The 25,652-nt window shown below is 43.1% G+C and overlaps 3 protein-coding genes across 5 annotated transcripts; 2 read left to right on the forward strand and 1 right to left on the reverse strand.

The window, feature by feature from the left end:
* Nucleotides 1-91: 91 nt before the first annotated feature.
* Nucleotides 92-6,742, forward strand: LOC109513643 (sodium/hydrogen exchanger 3-like). 2 transcript variants are annotated; one of them, XM_019866218.1, is made up of 16 exons: nucleotides 92-640; nucleotides 1,940-2,242; nucleotides 2,386-2,546; nucleotides 2,708-2,786; nucleotides 2,876-3,053; nucleotides 3,716-3,936; nucleotides 4,024-4,226; nucleotides 4,299-4,388; nucleotides 4,471-4,541; nucleotides 4,616-4,745; nucleotides 5,227-5,372; nucleotides 5,486-5,609; nucleotides 5,702-5,872; nucleotides 6,001-6,037; nucleotides 6,109-6,195; nucleotides 6,297-6,742. In XM_019866218.1, exons 1-16 carry the CDS (start codon nucleotides 409-411, stop codon nucleotides 6,578-6,580), a joined length of 2,517 nt encoding a protein of 838 aa, XP_019721777.1. In that variant the 5' UTR covers nucleotides 92-408; the 3' UTR covers nucleotides 6,581-6,742. The 2 variants fall into 2 exon arrangements, with proteins under 2 accessions (XP_019721777.1, XP_019721778.1); XM_019866219.1 differs by having other exon boundaries at nucleotides 94-640; nucleotides 5,489-5,609.
* A 1,502-nt stretch (nucleotides 6,743-8,244) lies between these two features.
* olah (oleoyl-ACP hydrolase) lies at nucleotides 8,245-10,412 on the reverse strand. Its single transcript, XM_019866156.1, has 6 exons — nucleotides 10,041-10,412; nucleotides 9,669-9,807; nucleotides 9,478-9,577; nucleotides 9,080-9,249; nucleotides 8,909-8,991; nucleotides 8,245-8,641 (listed from the first exon to the last, which is right to left on the reverse strand). Exons 1-6 carry the CDS (start codon nucleotides 10,168-10,170, stop codon nucleotides 8,499-8,501), a joined length of 765 nt encoding a protein of 254 aa, XP_019721715.1. The 5' UTR covers nucleotides 10,171-10,412; the 3' UTR covers nucleotides 8,245-8,498.
* Nucleotides 10,413-10,871: 459 nt separating this feature from the next.
* ago3b (argonaute RISC catalytic component 3b) lies at nucleotides 10,872-23,937 on the forward strand. Of its 2 annotated transcripts, none has more exons than XM_019866151.1 (20): nucleotides 10,872-11,034; nucleotides 11,220-11,476; nucleotides 15,019-15,190; nucleotides 15,272-15,392; nucleotides 15,644-15,852; nucleotides 16,084-16,220; nucleotides 17,165-17,299; nucleotides 17,409-17,496; nucleotides 17,586-17,733; nucleotides 17,980-18,099; nucleotides 18,181-18,303; nucleotides 19,118-19,251; nucleotides 19,390-19,574; nucleotides 19,720-19,879; nucleotides 20,096-20,186; nucleotides 20,283-20,477; nucleotides 20,565-20,699; nucleotides 20,779-20,880; nucleotides 21,325-21,524; nucleotides 21,851-23,937. In XM_019866151.1, exons 2-20 carry the CDS (start codon nucleotides 11,458-11,460, stop codon nucleotides 21,957-21,959), a joined length of 2,583 nt encoding a protein of 860 aa, XP_019721710.1. In that variant the 5' UTR covers nucleotides 10,872-11,034; nucleotides 11,220-11,457; the 3' UTR covers nucleotides 21,960-23,937. The 2 variants fall into 2 exon arrangements, with proteins under 2 accessions (XP_019721710.1, XP_019721709.1); XM_019866150.1 differs by having other exon boundaries at nucleotides 10,873-11,034; nucleotides 18,181-18,324.
* The last annotated feature ends 1,715 nt before the right edge of the window (nucleotides 23,938-25,652 follow it).

Below are 25,652 nucleotides of genomic sequence, written 5' to 3' on the forward strand. Positions count from 1 at the left end.
AACAACGTTAAACTAGCTCTGGCCCATGAGCTGAACCGTGAGTTTGAACCCCGATTCCAACGTAACATTTTCAGACTTCCGTGCGGCACGTTAAACGCAAATTAGTGGGAGGCTCTCGGTACGTGACGTCAGGACACCAAAACGTCATCACACGAACGTCAAAGACTAAGGAGCATTTTGCGTCCAAAGGACTACGTGATTCCACTCGGGGGCAGTTATTCCATAGCCCGACTACAAGGGACGCACACTCAGTTAGGGGATTAAAGATGAAAACGAGAGGAGGTAGAAGCAAGAAGAGTAATAAGAAAGAACTTGTCAGAAGCCAACTTACTGTATGACGCCATACATCTGGGGCTCAAGGGCAAGAGTGTCTTTCTTTTTCTTGCCTCCAAGCATTGAATTGATCAAATGCAGCCTTGTGGATTTGTATACATTTGGCTCCTCTGCTCAGTGCTGCTGATTTTTGTGGTCCTTGGGTCCCCGGACGGAAATAGGGATGAGACAGCAAAGCATCACGATTCTAGAACCCAAGCAAGTGGGAATGGCAGCAGGAGAGCCATTGTGTCCTTCAGGTGGGATCTTGTGGAGGGGCCTTATGTCGTTGCAATTGGGGTACTGTTGGCATTTTTGTCAAAACTAGGTAAGTAAAAAATATCTGGAATATCGGCATTTGTTTGAAAACAAAATGATCTCTGATACTTCTGTGGTGATATGCAAAGGAAATTCAAATATTTGTTCCATGAAATTGTATTCATTTATCCCCAACAGCCTATCGTCTTCATTTTTTCAATAATACTTTTAATTTATTATGTACTTGGGAACCTGTCAAAGCGCTCAGCTTTCAAATTCAATGGGACCGCTAGCTGGCCCACGATATTGTCAACATTTCTGCATCTTCTTCTGATTGGTTGGTCACAGCAAGCCAAGTTCAACTACAAATCCACATCGGTGCCATGTGCATATAAATACGTTTAAATGGGACATGCAGAGTTTAGAACCTGCTTGCAAGGTCTGAATGTAGCTTCATTCTTTCAAAACTTTGCTTGTAGCAGACGTGTGCACATTTTTCAACATGACGTTTCTGATCCACTGGTGAAAGGACACTTTGATCCTCTCCTCTCTCATCGATAACTGCTTCAAACCACAAAGTGTATGCAGGAAAAGTGATTAAGATTGCACGACTATCTGTGTCTTATGTGTTGTGTTATTTTGTTATTTTGACTTAAAGATGGCGCCGCGAGAGTGGCTGCCTTTCCAGCAGCTCCGATATATTTGTTCTTCAACTTCTTCCTTTCATAACTTTGCTGCTGTGAATTGGGAATTACTCCATTGCGAGACGAGTAAAGGATTTCTTATCTTATTTAAACCAGCCAAGAAATATGATCAAAGCAATTTTCAAAAATGGCAGTGCTAGCATTACTAAGCTAGCATTATTATTGTCAACATTCTGGTGTGCGCCAGCGAGGCGTACGCCACGACTGCTGGGTTCGAAGCATGATTTACTTGAAACAGAGTGTTACTACAGTATAACACTAAATTGATCATTTTGAGGTTTTTTTTTAATTATTATTTTGGATCGTAATTTAAAACCAAATCAGGGAGAAATATTGCTAATTTCCCATCATCTCAGCTGCCTCAGGTCCCGTGACTCTGCACCTGTTTGCTCGTCTTATGAGCATTTTTTTAGCAAGTGAGGGATGGAATTTTTTTGGCCCCTGAGGTGGATATTCCAACACTGTTTCAGCAAAGATCCTGAACCCTAAACTAACAGGTCAATATGAGGCTGCAGGGGTGTTCCCATGACTGGCGGCTAATTAGTTGTAGTTTTTGGTTTTGATTGTGAACTACGCCAGATCATGATTTTGTTTGAACTCTGCAGGGGGGAAAAAAACAAAACAAAACACAATGCTTTAAAATCTCAAACTGCGTTTCTCCACAGTGATCGAGGCCAATCATCATGTGACCTACATAATCCCAGAGAGCGCCCTGCTCATTTGCTTTGGCTTCATCCTGGGTGTCATCATCTGGGCTTCAAACACAGTGCACCTTTTCAAACTGACCCCGACCGTATTCTTCTTCTACCTGCTTCCACAAATCGTCCTGGACGCCGGCTATTTCATGCCAAACAAACTGTTCTTCCGAAACATTGGAACCATTCTGGTCTACGCCGTCATCGGGACATTGTGGAATACTGTCAGTTTGGGGTTCACCCTGTGGGGCTGTCAGAAGGGAGGAGCCATGGGTAAGAGGACGCTAGTCGGTTCCCACTCGGAATGAAACATTGCAGGGCCAATCAATTGGTTTCCAATTCACCTTAACAAATGACTTCATGAAATTTAATTTCACATCCAAACATGGATCTCTCCCGCCTTTTGTTTCTTGCAGGTGAATTGGACATGGACTTGCTACATTATCTTTTGTTCAGCTGCGTGATTGCCGCCGTGGACCCAGTGGCTGTATTTTCCGTGTTTGAAGAGGTCCACGTCAATGAGGTCCTTTTCATTCTGGTGTTCGGAGAGTCACTCCTCAATGATGGTGTGACTGTGGTGAGTATGCTCCCTTCATGAATACAAAGTCGTGAAATGTGTTCACCCTTGCTCACAAATTCAATGAAACAGCAAGATGTGTTGACGAGCATCGCTTTTCTGAATACATCGCGTCCAATTTCACTTCCATGAACAATCGTGTGCTGTGCTGTTGATTGTAGATGCTCTTCAATACGATCGAGGCATTTATTCCCCAGTACAAACCCTACATTGATTTTTTGGATATATTCAGTGCAGTAGGTAAGGAGTGAAAATTCCCTGTCTGAAGGAGCATGGTGATTGATTGATTCCAGGGACATGTATCCCCCCCGCCCCATTGTTGTGTCCAGTTTCCTTTTTTTTGGTGGCAGTTGGTGGCTCCCTCCTCGGTCTCGTGTTTGGTTTGCTGCTCTCTCTCCTGACCCGATACACCAGAAGCATCCAGATCATTGAGCCGGGCTTCATCTTTGTGGTGGGGTACCTCTCCTACCTCACCGCTGAGATGCTCTCCCTTTCTGCCATTCTTGCGTAAGTGCTATTTAAAGACATAAAACATTTTTTCAAATTTTATTTGTATGGCCTGTTTCGGTATGCCATGTCTATTATCGATCCATTTATCTAGTGCAGTGTTTCTCAAACCATGTGCCGGTGTGCCGCGGGAAAATATCAAATTTTTATGCCTGTGCGATCAATCGCCCGGCAAAGTAATCATGTAGTACCTTTCCATACCGCTAGGGAGCAGCAACAGCTAGCCAATTGCCTTGTGTTTCGACTGGAGACAAGCGAATTTGTGACGTATGAATGCAGGACGACGGTGAAACAAATATGCAAGATTATAAAATACTTTTTTTCTTTGTGCTTATTTGATTATAATTCAAGCTTTTATAACGTAATTCTTCGATGTTAAAAACGGTTATAGTAACAATGTAACGCGTTAATTGTTAAAATTAACATTTCAGCTAGTGGTGTGCCGCGAGATTTTTTTCAATGAATGAAGTGTGCCTTGGCTCAAAAAAGTTTGAAAAACACTGATCTAGTGTATCGGGACTATTGCCTCTCATTCAAGTACAGTAGATATGTTGCCAAAACAACCCCAGGATGGTTCGGGTATTTGATTTTAGAGGACTTCTAGGGGACTATTTGAAACCAAGCATTGGTTTGCTTCTCTCATCCGTTTTTTATCACCTCAGGACCGTCTTTTGTGGCGTGTCCTGCAAAAAGTACATCAACGCAAACATGGACGAAAGGTCCGTCACCACAGTCCGATATGCCATGAAGGTGCTCGCCAACGGATCCGAAACCACCATTTTTGTTTTCCTCGGAATCTCGGCCATCGATAAGACGTTATGGGTGTGGAACACGGGCTTTGTACTGATCACACTCGTCTTCATCTTTGTCTATCGCTTCATCGGTGAGTTTTGAGCTGGTAAAATGGAGACTGTGTGATGGCGTTTTTCCACAAGATGCGGTGGGTTTGTGTTTTGCTGTGTACAAAAAGGAGTCTTTTTCCTCACCTGGATCATGAACAAATTCCGGTTGATGCAACTGGAGGTCATCGATCAGATTATCATGAGCTACGGTGGCCTGCGAGGGGCAGTGGCCTACGGCCTGGCAATGATGCTGGATGAAAACAAAATCAAGGAGAAGAATTTAATGGTCTCCACCACTCTGATTGTCGTTTATTTCACTGTCATCCTTCAGGTAGGTTTTGATGTGTTGAGAGGATCCGAGATTATCTGATGTGGCTCAGTATTTTTGATTTACTGGCTGCAGGGACTGGCACTGAAACCTCTTGTCACTTGGCTGAAAGTAAAGAAGGCTTCAGAGACGGAGCACACGCTCATAGAAACAGTGCAGAATAAGGTGATGTTAAAAAAAAAAAAGTTTCGCATTAACAGTGTGTATTACAACAGTGAACCTGAACCATCCTGTCTGTCTTATTTAGGTCTTCGATCACATGCTCGTTGCAATTGAAGATATAGCTGGACAATTTGGTCACAACTACATGATGGACAAGTATGTGAAATTATTTTGTCGTCATCGAAACCAGATGTGTTCGGTTGGAGCCGTAACCTTGACTTGCCCGGCAGGTGGAATCATTTTGAAGAGAAGTGGGTGGCGCCAATTTTGATGAAGCCATCGGCGAGGAAGAATCGCGACTACGTCTTCAAAGTGTTCCACCGGCTCAACCTCAAGGATGCCATCAGCTACGTCACCGAGGTGGGCGCTGCACGACAACACAGACGTTGAGAAATTCACCTATTCGCAGATTTCTGGCATTATTTGCGGGAAACCTTGGCTAGTCGTAGCTTCTAGGTGTGATTTTTTTCGGAGCAAAGTTGTTTTTAGAGTAAGTCATTTTTAAATCATATTTTTGGAAAACAAGAAAAAAAGAAATTCAACTTGCCGTACCTCGATTCAATCTTTGTGGATTACCTGAAAATCTACACTGACATAAAAACAAACAAACAAAATTTTTAGCAAACAGATCTGTAATGTTTTTTTGTGTGATATTTTGACAATAAGTTGAAAATCATTTTTAGGCTATTAGACCAAAGATATATGCAATTATATCATTCAGGGACAGTGGTTACTGCAGTGGCCAGTTTATCATGTTATCAGGTTGCATGAAAGGGTTAAAGTGGCAAAACAACAAAAAAGATTTCCTGATGTTTGAAGTGTTTCCTTACTTTGCTTGCAGGGTGAACGCAACGGCTCTTTGGGACTGATTCGGAATCAGTCGGGAGTTATTGAAATTGAGAAAAGGTTTGCGCAAAAATCTTCTAAGGTGATGCCCGACATCATGGCTGACATGGGAGACGATCGCGGTGCGGTGTCCACGTTGGGGTGAGTCAAACCTTTCGGCCGCATCAATACAATACAACTCTGGAGAAGAAAAAAAATCGATCTAGTCAAAGATAATACAGTTGTGTTTGACACTGTGTTACTTTGACATTAAGTAGAAGAGAAGCTTGGCCTTCGGTGAGCTTGGAAATGCACGAGCAGTCCCTCAAGGGCGCGAAGCAAACAGAAGACATCAGTCACCACCTGCTGCAACAACACTTGTACAAAGGCAGAAAGCAGGTAGGACGGTCTGTCGTTTGCAAAATTGATACACAGAATTTTCATCACGGTCTGATTAATTCTACTCTCCCGTGCGTTTTTCCGTGTCCTAGCACCGGCATAGATATAGCAGGAGCTACATTGACGTCAACAAGGACAAAAAAGAGGCAGAGGAGATCTTCCAGAGGACTATGAGAAATCGTTTGGAGTCTTTCAAGTCGGCAAAGATGGGCATTGCTCCAAAGACAGTCGCAAAGTACCCCAAAAAACTCCATGACCATAAGGTCAAGTTTGACCATTTCCTTTTGCTTTGACACAAAATTCCTTTTCCGAAACAGCTAAAATGATGTTTGTAATCGAATATCGGGAGGGGAAAAATATTTATTTAATAACTGAACTCTTGCTCTTGCAGATGTCAAGTGGGAAACTTTACCGTTACGGTAACGAAGGTAAGAAGATAAGGCAACTCAAGCGATGAATACACTTCATTAGGGACACTCATAACATACAGATTTTCTAGAGCCCGATATCGTAGAGGAGGACAGCACCTCCAGCTTTGAGGCATCAGATGATTCACTCCCCATGAAGGTCCTCCGGAAAGCGGAAGGTGAAATACATCCATCTTATCGGTCGTTTTAAATCACAATTAGTACTACTACTACAATACAGTGCTTTTGCCATCTCCAACCATTTTTTTTTTACATTTAGCTGAAAATGAGAAGCCGGCCTTCATGTTGGAAATGGAGTCTGCAGCATCAACACTAACCCCACCCTGGTTGTCGGCGACGGAGGCCGATGGCAACACAGCGGCCCCGTCGGAACGGGCTCGGGAAAGATTGCCGTGTACACCCGGCAGCGTGCGCCGCCTCTCGCCCTTCACAGACTCGGTCATGCAGGCTGGTGCACCACATGCGGACAACAGTAGCGATGAAGAGCTCTCACCGACATCAATGCCGCCGCCGCCGCCACCAACATCATCACCACCTTCTTGACCGGGATCAGCATGGCTTGACATTAACATATGTTTTCTTCACAACTGTAAATCACTCAATAAGCTGCAGCAATAGAGTTGTTTTCTCCAGAGGACAAAGAATACACCTGTGAGTTTTTTTCTGTCGGCATGCGTTCATGCACAGTTTGTGTTCAAATGTCCGTTGGGGCGTCAATGTCGTTTCTCACGCCGGTGTGTCTTCATAATAAAACAAAACCAATAAAGAGAGAGCGTCACCCCGCGTCCACCCCAGCTTGCCTCACTTCGGTTATTGTAGCTGGCGACCTGACATTAGCCACAGTATTTGGAGTGGTGCAGTGTTGTCGTAAGAGACGTCAACCCGGTTTGGCGCTCCAACTTATGGCCCACGCACGTGGTGGGGTTAGTGCTCTCTGTAAGAACTTCATTGTCTTTGTTAGCTTGACTGGTGCGCCACAATTGCGAGCTAGTTATTACTCAGCCACCGCCCTGTTAGGTCGCAAGCTAGCTGGGAGCTAGCACCTGACAATAGCGTGAAAAGTCCCACTACGACCCAATGGGATGTACACCCATTCAGCAGACACGCCCACCACATTTGAGAGTGGAGACAAAGGCTTTGTTTTTCAAACCTTGGTTACATTTTTCAAATGTGGCGTGGTTTGTAACAACATGTGTCAAAATGTACAAAATGTTTGTTTTGAATTTACAGTGCCTTTGAGGCTGTACTTTTATGACTTTTACGTAAGCCAGGCCAGGAACCCAGGTAAAGATGATTTAAAATCATCTATGACATTCTGATGTTGAAGTTAAATCATGTATTCATAAGCTGAGCCGTTTTCCACATCAGAATCACTGCCATCCAATAGTAACAGCAAAGGGTACATACCATTCATTTTAGACATCGTGGACGCAATAGCCGTAGTGATAAATCGGATAAGCAGAGCTTTGATACACGGAACGCACCAACATCCACACAATGGCAAGATAGCTGAAAAACAAAATTGATCCGGTTCTGCGTGCGGAGGCCTTCAATGGCCCTGGTGAGGGCACCTTCAGGCACAATTGAACAACACTGCTCACCAAACAGCGCGCACGCTCCATTGGCCTCAGCCAAGAGCACATCGACCACTATTCGGTTCTGGAACTCAAGCAGGGGTCCCCAATCGCCGGGCCGCGGACCGGTACCGACAGTCGCAATGAAGAGCTCTCGCCAACATTAACGCCGCCGCCGCCACCAGCATCATCACCGCCTTCTGCTTGACCGAGATCAGTCGGGCTTCACATGAACCTTATTTATTTATTGCTCACCAGTCACTACGGCGAGTGCTTTCCTGGACTTTTTCTAGCCACTCCCCACAATTTTGTTGGATAATGCACAACCAACTCCCGCGTTTTGGTAAGACAAAGCACTTGAGTAGGAATTTAATTTTCCTTTCGAAATGGTTCAGTGATCGGAGTGTGTTGGCAGCTTGAGGCTGATTCCGAGAAGGGATCACAATAAACGCACTTGGGACAAATGTGTGACTTTCTTTCCTTTATTCTCATTTTTTTTTCTCTTCAATATAAGGCAATCTCCGTGCATACGTTGTGTTGATGGTTTTCGAAAAGAGCACAAAAAAAAAAGGCCAAAAAAAAAATAAAGGACCAACAGACAAGTGCACGGAATGTTGGATGAAACGGTAAAAGTACAATTTACAAAGCAGATTTATTATACGCTAAGACAATTAAAGCAGCAAATACGACACTAAGTGGATGTGCTTATTTTGAAACTACAACTTCTGGTGCATTACTCAGCGGCACAAATCACCAAATGCATATAGTTTTTTTGTTCGAGTTATTTTTGTGATCATTGGGCAGGGTGTTCTTTCATGAACAGTTGTATATATATTTAGACAACAGTTGGTGTGTATTACATAGACAGACCAGCGAGACATATTTCTTCACAAGTAGTCCATTCCGGATGTTTCGAGATGTTTTGTCACATAGTCCAATATTATTCTTTCATTTCCGGGATCCTTGAGGTAGAAATGAGACCCATCAAGCATCCTGATGTTGAATTCTCCTGTTGTGATGTCTTTCCATGCTGTAGACACACGATGCAATTCGATGCATTAAATGGGCAACAGCAAATACAGGAAAAAAAAAAGGAAAAAAAGCTTAAGTTCCGAAGACCAGATTTAATGGTAAATTCTGATTGTTTAAATACATGAAAAGTCTATCCAAATTAGCATTTTGAAGCAATATAAGCTTTTTTTTTTTTTTTTTTTTTTAAATAGGTGGTATACAAAAGAATATTCTGAAAACCCACGCAAACCGTTTCAGTCCTCGATTAGATCATCAGAGAACTGACCTTGTAAATCGTGAGGAATATCCTCCTTCCCATCCAAGCATGAAACTGGGCAGGAGAGGAATGGACTTGATGGCTTGTGACACCTGTCTCAAATCAAGTAAAATAGAGTCAGTACAGTATTCTAGTTTTTGATAAGGGCTATTTTTCGGTGAACAAGAGTTATGAGCCCACTTATAGTTTTCGACAACATGGAGGTCAGCCTTCAGCGCAGGAAGGAACAGTTGCAGAACTTCTGGGTTGGCCAGAAGCTCAGGCGGAGTTCCTCCAATCGAAATCAGCCACTTGAGAAAGTCGTCATCTGATAAGTCACTTCTCTTTGGGGCTTGGATGCGAGTCTCAGACTATGAAGATACCACGATACCACAATCCGGAACAATATGACTAAAATAACTACATAATTTCTTTATGAATTTAATCCAATCAATATTTCATTTTGTACGGTGTACTTATTTTAATCCCTCAAGAGGGAACTTAATTTACACTTGACAGTACAAAATATTTGCAGAAGTAGTTCCGAAAAATAAAATAAAAGTATATTATTAAAAAAAATTGATTTGACTGGCTCTTACATAAGGTGCAGATGCACCAGACAGGAAAATGTGAACTGGCTCAATGTTGTGAAGTTTCTTCAGAGCATCTGCAACAGCATAGCTTGTATAAGCACCAAAACTAAGACAAATCAGAAGGGTGAATAACATAAGTAGATATTTTTCTCCAAAATACTGCAAGAAGAAACACTTAAGTTGATTTGTTGTCATACCTGTGACCAAAGAGTGAAAATGGCTTCTCTTTGAACACTGGCAATAACAAATGAAGAACCTCATCCACAATCTGCTGCATGTTCTCAAAGAAAGTCTCTTTGGCCCGACTCTCCCGTCCAGGAAGTTTGACAGCAAAAACTGAAAGTAATGAATGACAAGATTATTTTGGCAGATTTATCAAAAACGAGGGTCATGTGGGTCGCGGGTGTGTTGGAGCCTATCCCAGCTGTCTTTGGGCAGTCAGTGGGGTCCATCCTTCACTGGTTGAATGTACTGCATGACACTTGCAAAATCACACGGGGAATTATAACTTAGAACAATAAAGGCATTATTTAAATAGGAGACTGACAATGTTGATATTATGGGGTTACCTTCTATAGAGCTGTTAAGAACGTTCCCCCAGCGTGCATAATGTATGGACCCTCCACCTGCCCAGGGGAAGCAGATCAACCTGGCAACAGCATCTGGCTTTTTCTTGAAACAATTGATCAACTTTTCCATCCTGGATTTGCAAAAGTATGAAGAGTCACGGGTAATTTGTGCCTGTGTTGCCTCAGCATGCAGGAAAGCGGCTGACACGACGGCCCAAACAAAACAATCAAAACAAGGAATGCAAGAGTACAAGTTGTGCTGCAAAGCTTCAGCTGTTACATTTCCGGGACTTATTCTTCTACGATTGTATTTATTGCTGTCGTTTTGACAGGTAGAGACACCTATGGTGTGGCGTGAGCATGTCAATGCAGATTAGTCTTGTCGTCGTCAAGTTGTTAAAAAGCCAGTACTGAGTGAATCAATGCTCACCGAGGGTGCGAAGAAGGTAGGTATAAAATTAGGGGCGATATAATTCAAAATTGTAAACACAAAAGTTGTGAGGAAGTGACGTTTTTCCTTCAGATCGTATTTCCTGACGAGGTTCCCAAGGCGGCAACGCGAGTCCAATTTGTGTGTCAAGTTAAGCCTACACACGAGATTGAAAAGCCGGAAATAGAGTATTTTATTTTATAATTGAGGCTGAATATCCTCTTTGATAATTTTGAACTCTGATATTAATGTCATATTGAGGAAACAAATCAAACATACAATGTATTTCTTTGCATCCAAAAGTGTTACTCAGGAATGGCATAAAACAGTCAGAGTCTGACAGTATGTTATATTATTTTGAAGGACTATGTTGAAAGTATATTTATCGTTTGCCACTTTTTTTCTAACTTCACCGCAGGGTAGACGGGGGTGCCGCATATACATTTCACACACCGGAGTGACTGACGCTGCTGTCGAGGCAGATTTCGGATTAGGGAAAACCTCGGAATCGTCTAATATATAAAAACGCCTGTCGTGCCAAGTAACAGGAGGGTAGAAAATCGGGTAATTATTAATTTGAGTCTCGTTTGCCGTGTTGTCAGTCCTCTCGTTAATGACGCTGGCTAACGCTAACTAATGTTACCGCAGTTCGCTGAGTGTTAGCAGCTAACACCCCAGTCAGCCATATCGAGCCAACTCCGCTTGTGAACGACGCAAACTTGAGAATAATGTCATTTTTCCCATTTCAGCCTGAGCCGGAAGAAATGCAAAAGAGGTAAGCGGGGGCGGTTTGGATGACTCTGGGCTTACTTTGGGGAAAAGCAGCGGAGAGAACTACCCGCCAAGTGAACCCTCCTCCCCAGCGGCCCGGTTCCACATCAGCTGGGGCAACCGGGAGGCAGCGTTTGGACCTTCCGTGGAAGACGTTCTCTGAGCAGGGAGGGTTGGTGTCTGGGTGCCGGGGTCATCCGGGGAGAGAACTCATGAATGGAAAGCGGAACTACAGGTGGGTTGTCTTACGTAGTCGTCGATCATAACTTTTAGAATTAATTACAGGGGTTTTCCTGCATGTCAAATGTTCTGACGCCCACCTCCAGGTCGAAAAGCACCGACACCATGAAAATTGTTCATATCTGACCAGTGTTGCACTTGTTTTTCAAAATGTTAACTCCATTTACCTCCGCGAGGCTTTAGAAAACAGTTGGATGCCACTCCTAAAACAGTTGATGGATTTCCTTTGCTAATGTGTAAAACATTTGCTTCTTTTGAAACTAAGGATGTCTGATTTCGCAGTGGAAAAAAACCCCGAGCTTTTCAACTTTCTGTTTTTTTTTCTAGTATTGTCTTGTGAAATTAGTGTACTTTTCAGGATAAAGGTGGTGAGAAGTGTCTTAAGCAAAATGAAACGGAAAGTACATGTAAATACACAGGAGAGCTGAATCATTAATCAAATTGGCATTGCAATGTAGATGAAGGCAGCAATAAAAAAACTGCTTATTTTCATTGAGCTGCCGGCTGAGTCTTTTCGTATATATCTATATTTTACATTCTTCACATGCTGTCTAAATAAATTTTTCGCTTAAGAAGTGCAGTGCCCCTGTTTACATATGATGGACTTATCAAAGTGAAAAAGCCACGCACAGTATTTGTTTTGCGTTATTGTTGTAATCTGATTTGTGACTGACTGACTTATGTTTGCGTCACACTTGTTTGGTCGAATTTTGCGAAAAAAGAAAGCAAGTCGACATCTCGAAGTGAATTGGCAAAACTGTCTTTCATATTAATTCTGGTTACATTTACCTTATTTTTAGCTGAAGGTTAACATATAAGAATCAAAACATTTATGTATAGTAAATCTGATATTGTGTATTAAAAATTCATTTGTTACCTATGGTTGTTTTAAAAAAAATACATGAGAAGAAGGGTGTGAAAAAGTAAAAAGAAAAAAAAATCCCAATTAGATTATTTTTCAAAATTGTTCAGACCTAGGGCGGCCCGGTAGTCCAGTGGTTAGCACGTCGACTTCACAGTGCAGAGGTACCGGGTTCAATTCCAGCTCCGGCCTCCCTGTGTGGAGTTTGCATGTTCTCCCCGGGCCTGCGTGGGTTTTCTCCGGGTACTCCGGTTTCCTCCCACTGGTAGGCTGATTGAACACTCTGGATTGTCCCTAGGTGTGAATGTGAGCGTGGATGGTTGTTCGTCTCTGTGTGCCCTGTGATTGGCTGGCAACCGATTCAGGGTGTCTCCCGCCTACTGCCCGAAGACAGCTGGGATGGGCTCCAGCACCCCCGCGACCCTAGTGAGGATCAAGCGGTTCGGAAGATGAATGAATGAATGTTTGTTCCCGAATGCTAATCTAGTTGACATTCCATAGGGCAACACTAGTGACTATTAAGGCCTGAGCAGATTAGATTAACATGGCAACACACAGAGGCAGACATCTGATTGGACCAAAAAAAAAAACAACAAAAAAACCCAAAACGAAAAATCTGATATCCACGTACTTGAAGCAGCACAGCAAAGGCAAATGCTTCAAGAAAAAGGAGGAGGAGAAGGACGACAACAACCCCTCTTGTTGGCTTGAACACTGCCGAAAAAGCCGGAGGCACCTCAGCAGCTTCGGGCCTGAAGCCAGCCTACCATCTGCTTGCTGCTCACATGTCAGCCCGCACCAAAACACAAGCGGACTCATCGACACAACACTACGCGATACAACTCAACGTAACATGGTACACAATATGGTACGACGCAACCCAACAACGATCCGCCAACGCTACACAACACAATGCAAAAGTACACAAAGCAACACAATATAACCGACTTCACAGTGCAGAGGTACCGGGTTCAATTCCAGCTCCGGCCTCCCTGTGTGGAGTTTGCATGTTCTCCCCGGGCCTGCGTGGGTTTTCTCCGGGTACTCCGGTTTCCTCCCACTGGTAGGCTGATTGAACACTCTGGATTGTCCCTAGGTGTGAATGTGAGCGTGGATGGTTGTTCGTCTCTGTGTGCCCTGTGATTGGCTGGCAACCGATTCAGGGTGTCTCCCGCCTACTGCCCGAAGACAGCTGGGATGGGCTCCAGCACCCCCGCGACCCTAGTGAGGATCAAGCGGTTCGGAAGATGAATGAATGAATGTTCAGACCTACTCCACAGAAAAAAAAAATATTGGTTGAGCCAATGGAGATGTGGCATATCGCCTCTGTGTAAAGGCTCTCAATACCTCACTTTGAGCCAGGAAACAAACGTTTCATCATAACAGGTCATATCATCATCCTCTTAAAATAAATGACCTTAGTCATATTTGGATAAAAAAAAACATGTTTGTTTAAAAATGTAATCAGTTTGCACCAGTTACATCCTCACTTAAACAGACCATTCCGTTTATATCCCTGAAATGAAGTTATTGGGATTTTGGTTCAGTTTTCTGAAGAAAAAAAAAGACTTTGGCCATCATTTTAAGAAGTTGACGATATGGATGTTTTAGCTTTGCTACATGCCAAAAAAATGCTTGATACGAAAATAAGACTATGACACAATGACAACGTATGTCATAGCTAAAAAAAAATTCAGACTGCAGACAAGTGCTTTTCATAAATTACAACAGTTGAGCGATGGCTGTTACATCAAAACATATTCGTGAACTACTTACATACTGTTATGATATCACCCTATAGAGATAAATCAAATTTTCTGAATTTGAATATGTGGCTCCTCGGGCCTTTGATTGACAAGCGCTGTTTGGTTCTCTCATGACATCATAGCTGCATCATCATCACTCGTCTGTGCATGAGCTCATCTTTCATTTTGCAGAGCTCAATCATCCATGATTTTGAGCATTCAATTCACGGGGGTTTTATGTCACTTTAAGCCAGCTGAGGTCTGATAAGTGATATTTTCCTCAATAGCTGTGCCAATGCTCGACTCTCAACCTTCACACAACAGTAGCCAGAAAGCTTCAAGCATTTATTTAATCCGTGTGAGTAAATAAGTGAGAGAAAGAGAGAGCCGAAACCAGTTTTTCAACACTGTTTGGCTGCCGAAGGCAGGTTTTGTGAACCCGTCAGGTGGGCCTGAGAGCCTGACTTCACTTTGACAGCTGTGTGTGTGTGTTCCTTTTCAGCGGCTGCCATAGCAACCCAAATTATTGACGAATGGTCAGTTGGCTACTTCCTGCCTTCATTAGACACCGACTGAGCATGTCAGGTCATTAGTCAGTTTAGGTTATTGCCAAGGGGCACCATTTTGTGTATCCAAGCTTTGTGTGTTATTGATGTTCGCAACAGCTCTGGACTGACACTGACCTATATCGGCTTAGCTTCGTTTTTTTTTTTTTTTTTTCCCATCGCACGGGAGATCTAAAGCAATATTAAGTAATACATTGGCAAACGTAAAATATGTGATCGCTAGAGGCGTTTAAAAAAAAAAAAAAAAAAGGTCACTCTTGGCATGGTTGGAAAGTAGCCACATGGAGGGCATCGAGATGCGAGTGTGACCACAAGAATCATTCTTTTCCCCCTACCTCTCCTGTCTGTGTGATTTGCGTTGCAGGAGCCGCTAGCGCCCAAGCCCTTTTTTCATTGCCACAGCGACCCGGCTATGGCACCATTGGGAAGCCCATCAAGCTTCTCGCCAACTGTTTCCAGGTTGATATCCCCAAGATCGATGTCTACCTCTATGAGGTCGATATCAAACCTGACAAATGTCCTCGCCGGGTCAACAGGTAACAGGAGAGCCATTCCCAAGATCAACCTTTTCTCTCGCCAAACGTGAATCGATCCATAATTGTGTTTGCTCTCCACAGGGAGGTGGTGGACTCCATGGTTAAGCATTTCAAGGTGACCATCTTTGGTGACCATCTTCCAGTTTATGATGGGAAGAGAAGCCTCTACACAGCAAACCCACTTCCTGTTGCCGCCGGTGGGGTAAGAGCACTCATTCATATTCATGTTGCGGTTCTGACTGAGACCTCGGCAAGTGCAGAGCGAAGGCATTGTCCCTCGACTGACTCTTGCCTCTTGATGAGTGGCATTAGGAAATTGTAAACACATTCTAAAAAAAAAAAAAAAAGATATCCATCGCGCAAGCAGGCTCCAGACAGGATGTTAAACGTAGCGTACTATAATTTAGCCGGAAATGTTCTTAAAACCATACCATAAAAAGACCCCTTTCTCAGGTTGATTTGGACGTCACCCTCCCGGGCGAAGGTGGCAAGGACCGCCCGTTTAAGGTCACCGTGAGGTTTGTGTCGTTGGTCAGCTGGCATCTGCTGCACGAGGTTCTCATGGGACGCGGCGTCGCCGAGCCACTGGACCTCGAAAAACCCATCAGCACCAACCCAGTTCACGCCGTTGATGTCGTTCTCCGTCACCTGCCCTCCATGAAGTAAGATCTCCTGCCCGGGGAACCGTGCACAGAAAAGTCACAAAGCCTTCGCGGTCAAGTCAATTATTATTCCACATTCTGACCTAAATGTGATGCCTTTAAAATCCTCAACTGTTTATATTGAACGCCTAAATAGGTTTCTCTCGTGCTGATGTGTTTTTGCCACGTTTGTGTTTTTGCCACGTTCGGGCCTATTTCATTTCTAACAATGACTCTTTTTATGGCGATCAGGTACACCCCAGTCGGACGATCCTTTTTCTCCTCCCCAGAGGGTTACGACCATCCGCTTGGTGGAGGAAGAGAGGTTTGGTTCGGCTTCCATCAGTCTGTACGGCCAGCGATGTGGAAAATGATGCTCAATATTGATGGTGAGAAGGCACAACATCTATCAGAATGCTGCCCCCCCTCCCCCTATCCCCTCAAACGTTGAGAAATCTTGAACTTTCAGATAACTTGTGACTGTGAAATTTACACTGAGATCAAATGCTACCTTTTCCCTCTTGGGAGACACCGTGGCATGGTGAGAATGTTCTGGTCTAGTCTACAAGGCTTCATTTGTTGTTCTTTTATGGCTTTCTGGAATCTGCCAAGAATGGATTTCTTTTCTGTTTTGTCACACACGTTTTTTTTTTTTTTTTTTAATGAATAAAGTAAGTATGCTTTTTCATGCAAGTGGCTAAACATTGAGTCGTTTCAAGCCAAAATAGAATAATACAATTAACAACGTATGTTTTTGATAATATTCTAATGTCACTTGAGCTGCAATGAGCTGCAATCTGTCAATATGGCAATTTCTTTCTTTTTTCTTGTTTTCCTTCCCCACACAACTTTTGGGCATTGGCGGGCTGTGCATTTGATACCCGGATCTTCACTGAGGATTTACCTGGCTTTGTCCACCTCTGAATAGCACCTAGTGCGATGTAATTATAGAAACCTTCAACCCTACACTAAAATGCAATATCGCCACACGCAGCTGTTCCACATAGAAAATGTGGAGCATTTATAAACATATGTTCATCCGATAGCATGATTAAAACCTAACACATTTAAACAAAGCAATTTATAGACAACTCGGCGTGTGCTCAATGCTAATGCTAAATGTTAATGCCAAGTCCACTGATCCTGTTTTCAATTACGATGGTATGGAAATCCAAGGTCAGGTGCTTTGTTTTAAAATTTGACTGTTTACCGGTTCGGCCTTCACAGCGTAGCCAACTGTAGAGCAGCATCTGCGCGACATTTCTTCCAATAAATACTCCCATCTGCGTTCACAGAACAGTAAAACTAATAATGTCCTTGTCCTTTATTTCAGTGTCAGCCACAGCTTTTTATAAAGCCCAGCCGGTCATCCAGTTCATGTGCGAGGTCCTGGACATTCATAACATTGATGAGCAGCCACGCCCACTCACCGATTCCCACAGGGTCAAGTTCACCAAAGAAATCAAAGGTACAAAAGCATTCCAGTAACACCAGCCTATTATTTGCCATGAGTTTTTTTTTTTTTTAAATTTGCTTGTTTTTATGTCTCACGCACAATTGTTTCACTCTACTTCCAGGTCTGAAAGTAGAAGTGACACACTGTGGAACCATGCGTAGAAAGTATCGAGTTTGCAATGTAACACGGCGTCCCGCAAGCCTCCAAACGTACGATTTCCATTTGTCAGCATGCTCTAAATCGTTGGAAGACTAAACCCGATGTACCTAACGTGTCACTGTGTCCTTGAAATGCTCAGTTTTCCTTTGCAACTGGAGAATGGTCAGACAGTTGAACGCACAGTGGCACAATACTTCAGAGAGAAATACAGCCTTCATCTCAAGTATCCCCACCTGCCTTGTCTGCAGGTGGGCCAAGAACAGAAACACACCTACCTGCCCCTCGAGGTAACTAACCATCGCACACTCCCTCAAACACTATAGGGCCGTGAATAACTGGCGGAAAAGTGGATCGCAGGGCCATTTTGGGCGGTTTGCGGGAAGGTCGTATTTGTAAACAATAGCTGCATTTGCAAACAACAAGATGAGAGTCGAAGTGTTTCGAGCCCTGGAGTGATTGATAATAAAAGAATACAAATCTTATAAAATACATCCTCCACATATTAGAAATGACAAAATGATGCTTGATTTTAGGTATGCAATGTTGTTGCTGGTCAGCGCTGCATTAAAAAGCTGACAGACAACCAAACATCGACCATGATAAAAGCAACGGCCCGTTCTGCCCCAGACAGACAGGAGGAGATCAGCCGGCTGGTAAATATCCTCACTGGAATCAATAAAAACTTCTTGTGATTTTGTTGACTTTCCCCTAACTTGTCTTTTCTCTCCTCCCAGGTGCGGAGCGCTAATTATGATGCTGACCCATTTGTCCAAGAGTTCCAGTTCCACATACGTGATGAGATGGCCCAGGTGACCGGCCGCGTCCTGCCGGCCCCCATGCTGCAATATGGCGGCAGGGTGAGCTCCGAACCCTATATGGTACTTACCACACATCATTTGCATGTGTTTCTTTCAGTACACCTTGTACACTAACAATCCGGGCTACCGTATTTTCCGCGCTAAAAGGCGCACCTAAAAGCCTTCCATTTTCTTAAAAGCTCGCAGCACGCCTTAAAATCCGATGCGCCTTGTGTATGGTCATTACTGTAATATTTTGACCCCCAAAATGGCTCCTTGCTCGAGACATGCTGACAACGCAGAGTTCAAACTTAAGGCGATCGGTTACGCAGTTGAACACGGAAATAGAGCAGCGGCAAGAGAGTTAACGAGTCAATGTTATAACTTGCTGTTGGTTAAGTAAACTGTGTCGCTGCTTTATTAAATAAGTTTTACTGACATCTGATCGTTCTGTTAGTGTTTCGTTGAGCGTAGCTCCATCTAGTGGATGCATTGTAGATTGCGTCTTATAATGCGGTGCGGCCCAATGTATGAAAAAAATTACAAAATAGGCCATTCATTGAAGGTGCGCCTCATAATCCAGTGCACCTTTTAGTGTGGAAAATACGGTACTCACATTTAACAAACAAAAACAAAGCTTCTATTCTTTTGAGAATGGCTGCTATTTTGAACGAGCCGTTTCATTCTGAGCTTTACCTGCTTAAAAAGATATGGATCCATAATTTGACTTTCGCCTCCTGCAAACGTTATCATCCCTCTGTTATGTTGGTGAGCTCTTGAGCCTGTAATTCTCGCTTGCCCCCTGAGTCTTGCTCGACTGTAAGCGTCCGTGCACTCGCCGCCCCAGCAGATCAACCCTGCGCTGTCATTGCAGAACCGCACAGTGGCCACACCCAGTCACGGGGTGTGGGACATGAGGGGGAAGCAGTTCCACACCGGAGTGGAGATCAAGATATGGGCCATTGCCTGTTTTGCCACTCAGAGGCAGTGTCGTGAGGAGATTCTAAAGTGAGTTGGCTCGCACCTGTAACAGACTTGTAATATTATGTGCCACTTAAATGCTTTATTCCTGAACCCCTTGTCACTTGCCCACCATTAACACAAAATATTTGTGGAGTGACTCTGTACTTTTTTTTTTACCTTTAGGAGCTTTACTGATCAGCTGCGGAAAATCTCAAAAGATGCTGGCATGCCAATTCAGGGTCAGCCCTGTTTCTGTAAATATGCCCAAGGCGCTGACAGTGTGGAGCCCATGTTTCGACACTTGAAGAACACATATCTGGGGCTGCAGTTAATCATCGTAATCCTCCCTGGGAAAACGCCCGTCTACGGTATAAAGATGACCATTTCTACGCTTACTGTCACATCTCGAATAAGAAAATGACTCTCATGGATGTCATAATGAAAATAAAACGCTTTGACCAAAACAGGAGTGTGGCTTTGGCCTAACGTCAACATCCCATTTGTCATCCACAGCTGAGGTGAAGCGGGTTGGAGACACCCTGCTTGGCATGGCCACTCAGTGTGTCCAGGTTAAGAACGTAGTCAAGACCTCGCCACAGACACTGTCCAACCTCTGCCTCAAGATCAACGTCAAACTCGGAGGCATCAACAACATCCTGGTTCCTCACCAACGGTAAAGTCAACGCGTCCAGTGTAAAGATGCATGACGTTGTTTATTAGATCTTTTGGCACGTTCACATGACCATAAAAATCACACCAACATTGTTTTAATAAGCAGATCGGAGGTGTTTACAAGCACTTCAGGGATGAAGATTTTTCTTCGTGTGCATGTGAACATTGTGCAGCCAATTTGTTATGAAGCTAATGTTGTGTTGTCTCATCGTCCCAGACCCTCCGTCTTCCAGCAGCCAATCATCTTCCTCGGAGCGGATGTCACTCATCCTCCAGCAGGAGATGGGAAGAAGCCTTCAATCGCAGCGGTGTGACAATAAGTTCAACAAAAAGACATTTCTTCGTGTTCCGCTTTTTGCATCCGTTTAAAAACGTGAGCAGGATTCATTGCATTTCCTCCGCAGGTTGTCGGTAGCATGGATGCTCACCCCAGCAGGTACTGTGCTACCGTGCGAGTCCAGAGGCCCAGACAGGAGGTCATACAAGATTTGGCCTCCATGGTGCGAGAGCTCTTGATCCAGTTCTACAAATCGACCCGCTACAAGCCAACGAGAATTATCTTTTACAGGGACGGTGTGTCTGAGGGCCAGTTCAGACAGGTAAACGACATCTGTGATACGAAACAGTACTTTTCACATTGGCCATCACTCATTGACACCGCACGCTATGAAACATTTTCTGTGTAGGTGCTATATTATGAGCTCCTCGCAATCAGAGAGGCATGCATCAGTCTGGAGAAGGAATACCAGCCAGGAATTACCTACATTGTTGTCCAAAAACGACATCACACACGCCTCTTCTGTGCAGATCGCAATGAGCGGGTGAGGGTCTTTTTAACTAAACCTGGTCAGATTGGAGAAACCGATGATGGATTGTGGTTGATTTCTGATTTCCCGACAGGTCGGAAGAAGCGGAAACATTCCCGCAGGCACGACAGTGGACACGGACATCACCCACCCTCACGAGTTTGACTTTTACCTCTGCAGTCACGCTGGAATCCAGGTGGGCTTGTCAAGGCGACGCTCAAAAGAGAAACACCCGCCCGTACTTAATATTCAGGATTGTATTTTGACAATAAGGATACGCAGCATCATCTGTGATTTCAGACTCCTCCTATCAGTTGAGGTGCTTCTTACTAATGAGGGGCCCTCACGGATGTAATTCGGGGTCACGGCACGTTCACTCCTGAAAATGTGCTGACATGTGTGACTGAATTTAAGAAAATTTCAGGGCAAGGCGCGAAAGGATTTCAGCTAGAACGAAAAGCTTGAATAGGAAAAATCGGCGAGGAATGGATTTATATATAGTTATATATAGTTGTCTCTAATTGGCACAAGAGAGCAGCAGTGCACGACATAAAGCGCCTCAACTCATGTCCACATAGTTCCTTGCCAAAGCGAAGTACTCCCCCCCTAAACTTGTCTCTTTTGGTTACGTCACGCTTAGGGCACAAGCAGGCCGTCCCACTACCACGTGCTGTGGGATGACAACTGTTTCACTGCTGACGAGTTCCAGCTCCTCACTTACCAGCTGTGCCACACGTACGTCCGCTGCACACGCTCCGTCTCCATCCCGGCGCCCGCCTATTACGCCCACCTGGTGGCCTTCCGCGCACGCTACCACCTGGTGGACAAAGAACAAGACAGGTAAAGATACATTTCTTCAGTTCCAAGAAAATATTAGTTCTGTTTTAATTCGTCACACTAGAGGCCCATGGGATGGAAGTGGCCCTTCGTGTCACTATGTGGCCCCTACGAAAGCTTGCAAACGATTTTTCCTTGATTTTTGTTCAGAAGTTATCCATCGAATGATAGTTATCAAATGATGGGAAATTATGTAATTTGATGGGGGCAATGATACCATATCAACATTGCTTCTGGCTTCTCCATCCAATTTCAATTCAATGACAATGGATTCCAATCTTTTTTTTTTTTTTCCCCCCCCCCTTTGTGGACTCCATTGCCGGTGGCAGTGCGGAGGGCAGCCACATCTCAGGGCAGAGTAACGGCAGGGATCCTCTGGCGCTGGCCAAGGCCGTTCAGATCCACCACGACACGCTGAGGACCATGTACTTCGCCTGAACACGCTGTGATAAGAGCTGCCTGTGCACAAGTGGAAGCCAGCCGACCGTTTGCGTGGCACTTGCCTCTCCTCCGCTGTGTTTCAGGGGTTGAGGATTCTCCTTTTTTTAAAAGCTCATTCAGTGTCACAGCTCAGATTTTTACAGAAGCTCGGTATGCGTTTGTACGTCGAGGATGATCGGGAAACCCAAAGCGCCTCATTATGTTCATTTGAGACCCCTTTTAGGACGGGCAAAGTCCTGGTTTGTCTTGTTGACGGTTTTACATATTTTTCGTGTGTTTTAAATGGCAAGCAGCCTTAATGTGGAGACGAGTCAGCCAGTCAGTTGGATGAATTATTGAAAGATGACTTACAGCCATCCCATGATGCCTTACTGTGAAGTGCATAATCTTAGACTGTTATTTATCTTCTAGGTCAGCTGTTGTGTGACGTGGAGTGCTCACAAAAAGTTTGGGATCTTTATGCGTTTTGGTTCAGCATGAAATTTCACCACAAAGATGAATGTCCCAACCTTTTTCTGAGACGTATTTTTATTTCCTTTAACAAAAATAAATCCTATCAACGGTTATTTGCAGAAATAGGGCAAAAATGTCTGTCGGGCTTACCTCGGGATGTCCTTCAGTGCAATAAGGTTCCGTGATGAGCGATTTGTTTTGTCTTTTTTTGTCTTCAGGAAGTTTATTTGGGTATCGTGTAGCTGGATGCAAAGAGTATATGGCGTGTAAAGGGATGCTACTGAAGTGCCTGACGGGATTAGAGAGTGCAATGTTTGCGTGGAAAGAAGGTTTGTGATCAGCATGTCTGTTTGAAATGTTCTCTTACTCTCACAGCAGAACCACCACTGTCACCGGAACTCGATTTTAGCTGCTGCTAGTTCAAGAATGATGTAGAATTTTCTTGCAAATGCCTATTATAGACTATATATTAATACAGAGGGACTTGAAACTTATAATATATTCACAGCACTTAAGGGTCATTTGCCTGCATTTAATGCATCTTTAGTCCTGTAAATAGTTTCCCATTTCACATGAATGGGCTGCCCTGATGACACGTGACTGCTCATTGAGTTTACTTGAAGAACAGTCAAAAATAAAAAGCCTTGAAATCTTCCAAGAGTTTGGATTTAACTGGACATCCGCATTTTTCCTCTCACAAGTCCAAAGATTGAGGCATATTTATATTTTAACATATTCCTGTAAGAGACCCGCGAAGTGTCATCTGTAGTGAAACAGCTTCATACTCTGGTCGAAGGTTCGGTTTGTCCTCTGTGCCTTTTTGTGATGGTGCTGAAGAGAAAAAAAAGCAGAAATTCAAAGAATTATCCTCTCCATTTAAATTATGACAATACTGTAAGGTGTTTTTGTACTTTGTGATTGTGTGCCTCTGTCATATGCCAAGAACAAAAAAAAAATATATATATATATATGCAGAATTGATCTGTTTTCGAGCTGACAGGACCAAATGACGTGACGGGGGAAGTGATCAGTGGATGGGCAATGTCAATCACAATTTACACAAAAGTTAGTTAAACACAAACCTCATGCCGTGTGTTTATTAGACGTTATTCTATATCCCCTTCATCAGTTGACTGCCTGATTGTTGTGCACATTGTTTGGAAAGCAATAATAAAGCAGCCGTGAAGTATCCGTGAATCCACATTTTCTCTTGATCCATTTTTTTTTTAAATTTTGTGATTTTGAGATGTTTACAGTTATAAAACTGTCTCACAGAAAAGTGAATATGATACCAGTTGTTGGCTGTACATCACACCTAATAATTGATGATGTTCCCATTTTGCTGTTTTTGCTAATCTTTATGCTAGTCGAGACTGTTTTGTCTTAACACTTGTCTGGTCCTAATTTAAGACTTTTATTTAGTTTTCATATTTAATTTTTGTAATAAATTTATTAAAAACAAAAGTGTATTGTTTTGATGGCGATAACTTGCTAAATGCAATTAAATGTGCTCTTAACGAATGACCATTTCCTTGTTTATTTCTTCAAACGTGGTGACAGGGCATCTGCATTGCACTGGCATCCTGTAAATTAAAGGAAAACCAATTATATGAATCGCTATCGCTGCCTTCTGGTGTGGTGTTAATAAAGTACGATATATGACACACTGGCATATTTGATCAGTTTAAATGTTATTAAAATACACATACTGTTAATTTATTACCGTAATTTAATATTGCATAAGTAAACAATTTCTGATGAACACGCACTTCATTATCAGAACTTTATCTGCAGTTCTACTCAATTCTCTTTGGCTCGAAACACCATCACAATTGATTTGAAATTACAAGATGTGCTTTGACTCAATTTGAGCGCATTTTAAACCAAAGATGACAACAGTTTCTATGTATGCCTGCCACTTTCTAAGGAACACTAACACTCATAAATCAAATTTTCACAACTAGTTAGGCTAGCAGGTCTCTCCTGTAACTGTCTTAAGTTCATGCTTGCACTTGGTGGGTTTTCCCTTCAGTTTTGATTTCAGCAGGTGAAATGCATGCTCAATCGGACTGGCATAACTGAAGTCAAGTCTTGTTTACATCGACCGCCACCTGAAATAAATAAATAAGTAAATGAAAAGGAAAAAGTTAAATATTTTCTTTGCAATAATTTCTAAATGATACAACTTATCTAAACACGGTATTCTGATGAATATTGCGTTTGTGGAACATGAATGAAGCAGAAAAAAAAACCCTCACTTGGGTATATGCAATTTAGGGACGGCCATTTTGTCCGATTGTGACACATCCCGGCGACTGAAAATGACATCACATTTACCGAGGACTTATTTTGGGAACATCACACGACCAAAAAATCCAGCAAAGAGGTGAGCCATGACGGCACGGGGTTATATATTCTGTCATATATTATGTATAGGCACGGACGGACGTATAGTTATATATATTTCTCTCTCTCTATATATATATATATATATATATATATATATATATATATATATATTTCTAGCTAGCTAGCTCTCTATCTCTATGTCCGTTTGTCCGTCTATGTCCGTTTGTCTATCTATCTATCTATCTGTCTATCTATCTATCTATCTATCTATCTATCTATCTATCTATCTATCTATCTATCTATCTATTTGTCTATCTATCTATCTTCCTTTCTTCCTTCATGTGTGAAGGTCGTACCCTTTTGCGCTGTGTTGTCATTTTCAGTCGACAGCAAGTGCCAGTCTTCATTTTGGAGCAGTTAATCCATGACAACTGTTTATTTGCAAACAAAATTACCCTTATGTATCACGTATATGCACATTAAGATGTTTGTCATTCACTACCAGATCTGAATTGTGAATATTTTGTCACGGAAAAGCCCCACATCAGTGGCAAAAGTTAATTCTATTAATGTTAGCTCCTGAAAATCAAAAGTCAGTAGCGACACTTGGGCTAAGTGCCTTGTGTTAGAATGAATTTAAGTGATTTCACACTAAATAGTGAAAGTCGCAATGCATCAACTGCTGAGTCAGCAGCAATCCACCTCCAGAATGTGTGCGTTTTGCCTTCCACAAAAGCGAATCAATTGCTATGTAATGAACCAATGTACACATTACAACTCTCCACCTGTCATCACAATGACACACAAATAGATATTTTCAAGTCACACACTGTTCCAGTACCAAGTGTACTGCCATAAAGCAATTTTATTTGGATCCAGTCCCCACAA

The sequence above is a fragment of the Hippocampus comes genome, unplaced genomic scaffold (genome assembly GCF_001891065.2).
Source record: "Hippocampus comes isolate QL1 unplaced genomic scaffold, H_comes_QL1_v1.1 scaffold50, whole genome shotgun sequence".
Taxonomy (NCBI): Eukaryota; Metazoa; Chordata; class Actinopteri; order Syngnathiformes; family Syngnathidae; genus Hippocampus; species Hippocampus comes.

Coding starts and splice junctions, on each gene's coding strand:
- olah (XM_019866156.1), bottom strand. CDS start 10,170: ATGGAAAAGTTGATCAATTGTTTCAAGAAAAAGCCAGATGCTGTTGCC. Junction 9,578..9,668: donor TTTTCACTCTTTGGTCACAG/GTATGACAACAA, acceptor GATTTGTCTTAG/TTTTGGTGCTTATACAAGCT. Junction 8,992..9,079: donor CATGTTGTCGAAAACTATAA/GTGGGCTCATAA, acceptor GATTTGAGACAG/GTGTCACAAGCCATCAAGTC.
- ago3b (XM_019866150.1), top strand. Junction 15,393..15,643: donor TTCCTGTTGCCGCCGGTGGG/GTAAGAGCACTC, acceptor CCCCTTTCTCAG/GTTGATTTGGACGTCACCCT. Junction 17,734..17,979: donor ACACCTACCTGCCCCTCGAG/GTAACTAACCAT, acceptor GCTTGATTTTAG/GTATGCAATGTTGTTGCTGG.
- LOC109513643 (XM_019866218.1), top strand. CDS start 409: ATGCAGCCTTGTGGATTTGTATACATTTGGCTCCTCTGCTCAGTGCTG. Junction 3,937..4,023: donor CTTTGTCTATCGCTTCATCG/GTGAGTTTTGAG, acceptor GTGTACAAAAAG/GAGTCTTTTTCCTCACCTGG. Junction 6,196..6,296: donor GGTCCTCCGGAAAGCGGAAG/GTGAAATACATC, acceptor TTTTACATTTAG/CTGAAAATGAGAAGCCGGCC.